This window comes from Leptonychotes weddellii, chromosome 12, assembly GCF_054177405.1.
Source record: "Leptonychotes weddellii isolate Sample4059 chromosome 12, ASM5417740v2, whole genome shotgun sequence".
In the NCBI taxonomy this organism is placed as follows: Eukaryota; Metazoa; Chordata; class Mammalia; order Carnivora; family Phocidae; genus Leptonychotes; species Leptonychotes weddellii.
Genome location: NC_138380.1, coordinates 21058330 through 21066994, shown reverse-complemented (window position 1 = coordinate 21066994; position 8665 = coordinate 21058330). Strand labels below are relative to the sequence as shown.

The 8665-nt window shown below is 51.5% G+C and overlaps 1 protein-coding gene across 4 annotated transcripts in view; it reads right to left on the bottom strand.

Moving 5' to 3' along the window:
- Window positions 1–3156, bottom strand: part of IMPDH1 (inosine monophosphate dehydrogenase 1) — a 15573-nt gene extending 12417 nt beyond the window's left edge. For all 4 annotated transcript variants that reach the window (XM_031018824.2, XM_006747882.3, XM_081800139.1 and 1 more), the window contains exon 1: window positions 2908–3156. In XM_031018824.2, the coding sequence (XP_030874684.1) occupies window positions 2908–3083 (176 nt within the window). In that variant the 5' untranslated portion in view covers window positions 3084–3156. The remainder of the gene's footprint in view (window positions 1–2907) is intronic.
- Window positions 3157–8665: the final 5509 nt, after the last annotated feature.

The window sequence follows — 8665 nt, the reverse complement described above, 5'->3', positions numbered from 1 at the left end:
CCTGAGGAACTGGTGTGGGCTCACAGCTCCCCAACATACTGGAGTTTGTGGTTGTACCCTCCCAGTGGGCAACATCTCCCCCAACATCGTGCCTAGGGGGCAGGCACTCTCAACAATGACATTCCCTGACCTTTGGGCGGCCCTGAAGCCGTCTGCAGTTTACAAGGCATTTTTCAGAAATGATCACATTTACTCTACAGTTCATTAGCTGCCAACTATTAGGTAGGCCCACTTTACAGTTGCAAAACCTTCAGTTCAGCAAGCAAGGGAGGATGGGTACTGCCTTGGCTTCCTGATCCAGTGCTTGGGTCCCACATCCCTGTCCCCAGCTCAGAGAGTGGTGTATAATCATGGGAGTCTTAACCCCAGAGAGGAAAGGTTTGTGGGCCCAGCAAGACCCAGATTTCTACATGGGGGCACTAAGATTTGGTAGCAAATTGATTCACATGAGGAGAGGTGGGGTGGCAGGGGACAGACCCTCCCTCTGTGTGACCAGAACTGCTAATGCTACTCCCTGACCAAAAACTAGAGAGCGGATCCCCCCACCCCCAAACTCCTCCCTCCCCCTCCTGTGGTCCCCCCAGCTCACTTCTTGGTAAGGAGGGAGAAAGGCAGGGCAAGGACACAGTCTTCCTGGTAAGGTGGCTGGCTGGCTGTGGTGCTCCGTCCTCCCCGCACCCCCCCCCCCCCCAGCCCTGGGAGGCTGCATTTGTTTACCTCTCAGCAGTTTGGTAGCAGCCAGGCCCAGGGGAGGCTCCCTGGGATGCCCAGCCTCTCCCATCCAGGGAACGGACCCTGGCCACCCAGAGCTGCTCTGGGGGCACCTTTGTAGCAGTAGGATGGGACCGGAACGGCAAAAGAACACAGGCTGCCCCTGTGGTCTCTCTAGATCTCTAAGGGACCTGCTCTGGGGCACTATCCCCTACAGAATGGGTCAGACCTGGGGCACAGGACAGCAGCTGGATTCTGCCATCTCAAATGAAATTAATGTGACATCTGCCCCAGCCTAGAACTTGGACCCAGGGGAGGAGGCTGCCAGGCTGAGTTATGGGGAGGGTCACTTTCCCAGTGATGACAGAACTTATGGCCCTACGCCCCTCCTGCTGCCCCACGCCGCCTCCAGCTCTGACCTGTCAGGGCTCCTCATTACTCTAAGCTCCTGGGCTCAGCCCTGGGTTTGGCTGTCCTTTTCCAGAGACCATTAATCCATCCCCGTGGCTTTCCTCCTCCCTCTTCCTGATCTTCCCCCAGCTGCTTCCTCCATGGGGAGGAGACACCGAGGCAACCAGTGGGCCTCCTCAGCATGAGGAAGGGCTGTTGGTCCCCTGAGGCTCCCCACCTAGCAGCTGTGAAGGCCGTAGGGCAGAGGTGCAGGCCTAAGCACCTTCAGAGTAGTGGGGGAATAGTGCCCAGGCGGGCAGCCAGACGTCTCTGTCCGGTCTGGGGCCATTTGAAGGGACAAGATTTCAAAACACTTTTGAGGGGAGGGTGGGGACAGAGAGAAGAGGTAACAAAAACATTGGCATTGTTGAGCTGGAACAAGGAACTCGGCTTGCCCAAGTTCAAGCCAGAGAACAATAGCACTAGCCTCAAACCCAGGACCCAGGATTTCTCATGCAACCCTGTCCTGTTCGCACAGCTCGAAGGCAGTGAGAGCTGATGGAGGTCTAGCCAGCAGGCCTGGAGTCTCATTACACCACCCAGCTGGGGCTCCGGTTTGACACAGGTTCTTCGAAGACTGGGGGTGGGATGGCTCCTTTGTGCACAAGTACAATCTGGAGAAGGAACGCCCCTTCGTGGCCCCAGTCTGAGCTCTGAAATGATACTTGTGAAATACCTGTGTAACCAAGGCACTGCCTCCATCAAGCCCCCAAGTGCCCCAGCCTACTCCCTCACCTCATCTGGCCTCTCCCTACTGCCCTGGACCCTGGGCCCCAGGAGCTAGATTTCTAGGATGGGAGGAAGGACAGGGCTTCCCCAACCTGAGTAATTCTAGAGAGGCAGCCTGCCAGGGGAGGCTTAAGGGGGGCCAGGCTTCACCCAGCAGCCCCTTAAGCCTTTAAAAGTTCTTACATAAGCCGCCAGCCCCTGTGCAGAGCTGCAGGGCTAATTCCCCCAGACCACCCCCCCCCAAACCCAGCTTCCAGGTCACCTCCCCAAGCTGCTGAGCACCAACAGATGGAGCAGAGAAAGAAGCCCAAAGCCTCTGGACCGGAAGGACAGCGGGATTGCATTTCAAGCTGTGATACAATCCAGAGATTAGCCACTGTCTCCTTTTCAGCCAGTACCCCTGGGGCCCAGCTCAACACCCCCACTCTTCCTCCAGTGACTCTCACACACCCCAGCAGGCTAAGGGCAGGAGGGCGTCCTGAATCTTAGGAGAAACCCTGAGGTGACCTCCACTGGCAGCCTCATCGGACCTCAGTGAATGGTGAGGAGGGGGCAGCGTCCTCACCCGGCTCTGAGGAAGCATCCATCTGGACACCTACACCTGCCAGTAAGACTCTGGAGCTAGTTCTAGGCGGAAACAGCTAAAGGAGGAGTAAACAAAGTTGGACAGGGACTCCAACAGGCACTGTTTCCACCCCAGGAGTTGGAGCCACTTGGACCAGGTATCGTCGGGTGTGTAACCGAAGTCCGATACAGGGCTAAGATTTTAGGAAGCGTTTTTCTGACCTGCTCCCATATGCGGCGCACCACCTAACCCTTTGCACAGCGCCTGCCTGCATCCCCCAACCAAAGCCAGGTGCGTGGCGTCTGAGCCCGGTTTCAGGAAGTGAGGGGCTGAGGCCGTTAGAGGGCAAGGGTGCTGGGGCCTGCCCTTCCCCTCCCCCGCCGCGCCGCCGAGTTCCCGGAGCCGCCGCGCCCGCCCCGGATGCGCCCCGCGCGCTCTGCCCTGGGCGTCACCTCTCGGGCTCGTAGCCGGCCTGCAGCAGACGGGCGCTGTACCGCTGCGCCGCCGTCTCGTGTCCGGGGTGTTGCCGGGCTCCGGGCTCCGGAACAGCGGCGGCTCCGCCTCCCCGCAGCGGCGGCGGTGGCGGGAGCGGCCCCAACCCCGCTAGTAGAGCTAGCGGCCCCTCCATGCGGAGGCCGCTGCTCAGGGCGGGCGGGAGCCTCTCCGCCTGGAGGCTCCCCGGGCCCCGGCTGGGGAGTGAGCGCAGCCCAGTCGGGGGCCGGGGAAGGGGCGGGGCCTGAGCGGCGGGGCGGGGCTTGAGTGTCGGGGGCGGGGCATCTAAGGGGAGGGAGGCTCGGCCCAGGCACTGCGCTCCGCCCAGCCAGGGAAGCGGTTGTTCGGACTCAGCCCTTGTCTCCCGCCCCGGGATCAGTGAGGGGCTCCCGGGAGGATGGAGGTGGAACTGCAGAGGAACCCCCCGCCCCGTCACCTTCCCCTCCGTCTAGACCTTCCAGTTTCTCCTGGCTCCTTCTAAGGAAAACCAGAAGAGGGAGGGAGCTGAGCGTCTCCCAACACCGATGGAATGGTCCTTTGGAGCGCCTCCTACGGGGTCCTCAACTAGGACAAGATAGGCCGGGGAGAAAATCCATCTCCCTTTGCCTACTGCCCCCCTTTTACCTATTCAATAGACTCCCTTAGACTGTAGGAAAATCGGTCTCCTCAGCTTTTAACTGCTGAGGAAGGAACAGATAAGGCTGAGGAAGGAACAGATAAGGCTGCAGGCTCCTTAAGGAAAAGGGCCTTGTCTGCCCTCTTTTGTGGTACCCCATAACCAGGTAGTGGGGCTGAGCACACAGGCGCTCAAACTTGTTCATTTACTGGCTAGAAGGCATAACTTTTCCGCTTTCACCACTGTTATTATTCTTGTCAACAATGATGGAGCACCTCTCAAAAATGACAAAGAGTCCTTGCCTTCAGGCAATTTCTTTGAGGAGACAGAGTAGATAGGAAATAAACACTTGACAATTCTTGTACTGTATAGTTTTTAAAAATCTGACAATCCGAGGGAGCAAATGGCAAACACTGAATGACTAGGGGAGTTAAGATGTATTTCAAGAAGGCAGAGTTATAGATCAGACTTTTCAGCAACCATCTCACAAAGGAAATTGAATTTATGCAGTGGTAGGATCTTGCTTTTTATCCTGTCTGGTATCTTTTCCTATACATGTACACACCCACTCCCCAGATTTAGGATTAAAACACAGTGTCTCTGACTCTTGGCCACACATGAAATCTTGTTACCATGAATGTCATTATAGACAATATTTTTGCTGTTGACTGAATGTGTCCCCTCAAAAGTCATATATTGAGGGGCACCTGGGTGGCTCAGTCGTTAGGCGTCTGCCTTCGGCTCAGGTCCTGATCCCAGGGTCCTGGGATCAAGCCCCGCATTGGGCTCTCTGCCCTGCGGGAAGCCTACTTCTCCCTCTCCCACTCCCCCTGCTTGTGTTCCTTCTCTCGCTTTGTCTCTCTCTGTCAAATAAATAAATAAAATCTTTTAAAAAAAAAAGTCATATATTGAAACCCAATCCTCATTGTGATGGTATTCAGAGGTGGGACCTTTGGGAGGTGATTAGGTCACGGGATTAGTGCCCTTACAAAAGAGACCCCAGTGAGCGCCTCAACCCCTTCTGCCACAAAAGGACACAGCATCTATGAACCAGGAAAAAAGTTCTCACCAGACATCAAATCTTCCAGTGCCTTGATCTTGGACTTCTCGGCCTCCAGACTGTGAGAAATAAACTGTTGTTGTTGTTTTTTTAAAGATTTTATTTATTTATTTGTCAGAGAGAGAGAAAGCACAAGCAGGGGGAGAGACAGGCAGGGGGAGAAGCAGGCTCCCCGCTGAGCAAGGAGCCCGATGAGATGCGGGGATTCCATCCCAGGTCCCTGGGATCATGACCTGAGCTGAAGGCAGATGCCTAACCAGGCATCCCTAAACTGTTGTTTAAGCCACCCAGTCTATGTATTTTTGTTACAGCAGCCCAAAGGGACTAAGACAATTTTGTATAACAAGATTCTCTCCATGGCCCTGCAGATCCCTCAGAGAGACAAGGGTAGACTGATCTTAACTGTATGCAATGATACAGTCGTTTTTCTGGTCCCTAATCATGAACTAATCATTCTTTTCACAGAAAGAGCCAACACACAGGTTTATGACTGTAGAAAGGAGCAGTAATATATCAAAGAGGACTAGAACTGGCTATTCGGTGAGCTTAAGTCCAGATATGGACTTCTTACTATATAATCACTCAAGTCATAAACTCTCTCTGAGCCTCAATTTCCTCATCTTTCAAATGGGGTTAATAGTATCTATCTTTTAACATTGATTTGCTATTAGTGAGAAAACACATATAAAGTTCCGGGCTTGCGGTAGGTTCTTTTTCTTCTTTAAGATTTTATTTATTTATTTGAGAGAGAGAGAGCGCGCACGCGTGTGGGCACGTGGGCGCATGAGCAGGGGGAGGGGCAGAGGCAGAGGGAGAGAGGGAAAGGGAGAAGCAGACTCCCCGCTGAGCAGGGAGCCCAATGTGACGTTTGATCCCAGGACCCTGAGATCATGACCTGAGCGAGCCCTAGTCAGACTCTTACCCGACTGAGCCACCCAGGCACCCTTGTGGTGGGTTCTTAATAAACAGAAGCAATGGTTATTGTAAAGTAAGCAAGCTGTAGCTAAGTTCTGCACCTTTGACTCACAGCTAAGTGCAACATATTATAATTTCTATTGCATGAACCTTCAACAAATGTTTATTGGGCACTTCCCATGTGCCAATTACACGCTCATCATCTCTGCAGTTGTGGCCCTTACAGGACACTGGGGCAGACAGACAGACAGGCAGGCAGGGAGGATACAGTGTGAGAGGGGCTCTGACAGGGAGGAGACCCTTCTCCACAGCCAGACTCCTGGGCAGCACACAGAACATAGCGAGTTGTTCGGAGGACATGAGTCAGGTTCCATTTCAAAGACCGCTGGAAGTAGGCAGTATGATAAATAAATGACACACGTATGCTGAATTCGTGGCCCTGAGCAGTGATTGAGACCTGGCGCTCGCCACAGAGTGGTTCTGTCTTTTCTCCAGAGCTTGCTGGCTACAAATGAGATTTGCTGGCAAACTATTCATTAAAACAATCACATTTTGATGGGATAACCCGAGGGCCTCAGCATTTCATATGAAGGGATTTTACCTACAGTGATGTCTAGGCCAGTGGTTCCCACTGAGATGTTTGGCAATGTGCAGGGACATTTTTGATAGTTATGACAAAGGGAGAAGAGGTTGTATTACTGTCATCTGGTGGGTAGAGGCCAGAGTGCCATTAAACGTCCTCAAGTGCACGGGACAGCCCTTCACAACAAAGAGTTAGTCAGTCCCAAGGTCAATAGGGCCGATGTTGAGAAACGCTGGTCTAGAGGAACTATTTGAAGAAGCCGTAAGCTAAAGCAAAACTACATAATCTTCCTAAGCCAGCAGGACAATGGACTGTTTCAGTCTATACATGAAAGAGCTACGTATCCTCACTGGGTCTGTTTCCTCGTCTGAGAAATGAGAGTATTGGATCAGATCTTGTGGAAAGCCCTTTCCAGCTTGAAACAAAGTATATGAGTCAAATATACATATAGGATTAGGACACAACTAACAGGGGGCTACAAGATTGAGGGGCGGTGGTCAATCCAGGTGCTAGTCAGTCTGTAATCCCTCATCTCCCAGACTTCCTAAAGTTAGGTGCATAATCCATTCATTAAAAATGTATGGAGTATTGCTATAAAAAAAAAAAAAGTGTGGGGTGCCACTATGGGCAAGACATTGTGCTTAGGCGTCAGAGGGGTACACAGAGTAATTAGATACAGCTCTTGCCCTTGAATTAGAGAAGATCAACATTGAATATATATGCATCAGACACTAGGACAGGCCTATACATTTTCTCAGCAATCCTGCTTCCAATTATTTATGTCTATTTCTCAGGCAAGGAAACTGAGGCTCAGGAAGGTGAAGCATTTTGTCCACAGGCAGAAAGTGATGATTGGTGGGGCCCCGTAAGACCCAGAACTTGTTTCCTCCAACACTTGAGCCCTTATGTATCGTCCTAGTAACTTTCCTCTGCTCGCCTCTCCCACAGAACTGGACACCATCAGCAGAGAAGCTAATACTAGGTAGGGCTCTTTGCAGTGAACTTCAAAGGATGGCTCTGATTCTTTTGTGATTCAGATTTTGACCTGAGGAAGTTTTACTTGAAATAAGCAGAGTTTAGGGCGCCTGGGCGGCTCAGTCGGTTGAGCGTCTGCCTTCAGCTCAGGTCATGATCCCAGGGTCCTGGGCTTGAGCCCCTGCAGCAGGCTCGGCGGGGAGTCTTCTTCTCCCTCTGCCCCTCCTCCTGCTCATGCTCTCTCTCTAAAATAAAATAAAATAAAATCTTAAAAAAAAATAAAAAAGAAAGAAGTAGAGTTTAGCTTGGAAATATTTTTGTTATGGGTCCCACTTGTAAAATTTCTGTAGTAGATATCACAAAGTTCCTTGCTAACAGTTGTTCCTCAAGATCTGATTGTGGGAAGAGAGTGGACTAACTTTTTAGGGGCAAACATGAATGTCTCTACCCCATAAAAGTGTACTTAGGCTTAAAGGAAACTATAATAATTACTTTTACTTATACTTCTTGCATTTGAAACAACATGTTTGATTTGTTCAACAGATAACTATGGCCCACATGACATGTGTAACAGGGCGCCAGGCACACTAGGGCATACAAAGGAAGCTAGCTGGGAAAAATGAAATATTAAAAGCTAAATAACAATATAAGGTAATGGTTCTCAGCTGGGGGGTGATTTTGCCCCCCAGGGTTCATTTGGCGATGTCTGGAGGCATTTTTGGTTGTCACATCTGGAGGGGTGTGGCTGGCATCTACTGGGAAGGGGCCAGCGATGCTGCCGAATGTCCTAAAATGAAAAGGATGATCCTCCCAACAAATAATTATCCAGCACAAAACGTCCACAGCGCTGAGGTTGAGAATCCCCGATATAAGGCAATTACATGCTCATTGGCAATGCCAACTATGAGTGTTATAGAAGATGAAAGCTAGAGACCCAACACTATCAGCTGGAGTAATCAGAGAAGATTTCACCGAGGGAAAAGGACCAGCCTGGGTTTTTAAAGAAGTTATGATTTAGGAAAAGAGGGCCACTGGAGGGGACATTCCAAGGAGGGAATAGGGCATGGGCGAAATTGCTGAGGCAGAGTGAGCTAGGAGGCTGCAGGGACAGCGAGCAGGACAGCCTGGAGGGAGCATTATCTCTACTCCCCAGTCTGAGGGTTGGGTCAGGCAGGTGGTGGGAAGTCCATGCGACACACGAGGAAAGTAAAGCACAGAAAGTTTAAGAGAGGATCCTGTGATGTCCCCTGAGCTGGGGGGAGAAGCCAGTCCTCCTGTCCCTGGGCCCTGGGCTTTCCCCATGGTAGTGAGCTCACCTGAGCCAGGGCCCCACCTGGTACTGATGTGTCTTCTACCAGGGGCCAAATGGAATTTTTGGGGACATCACCCAAACCAAAGCTTCCTTCTGTCCTGAATCCCGCTGATCTTCTGGAACATCACTGCCTCTTTATTTGAAAGGACACCCTATAGAAACCTAAACACACACACTCACACATTTATCAAATCAGAGAAGGAGGCTGGTAGAAATAGAATCACGTTCTACAGAGCACAAAACACATAATTACTAGT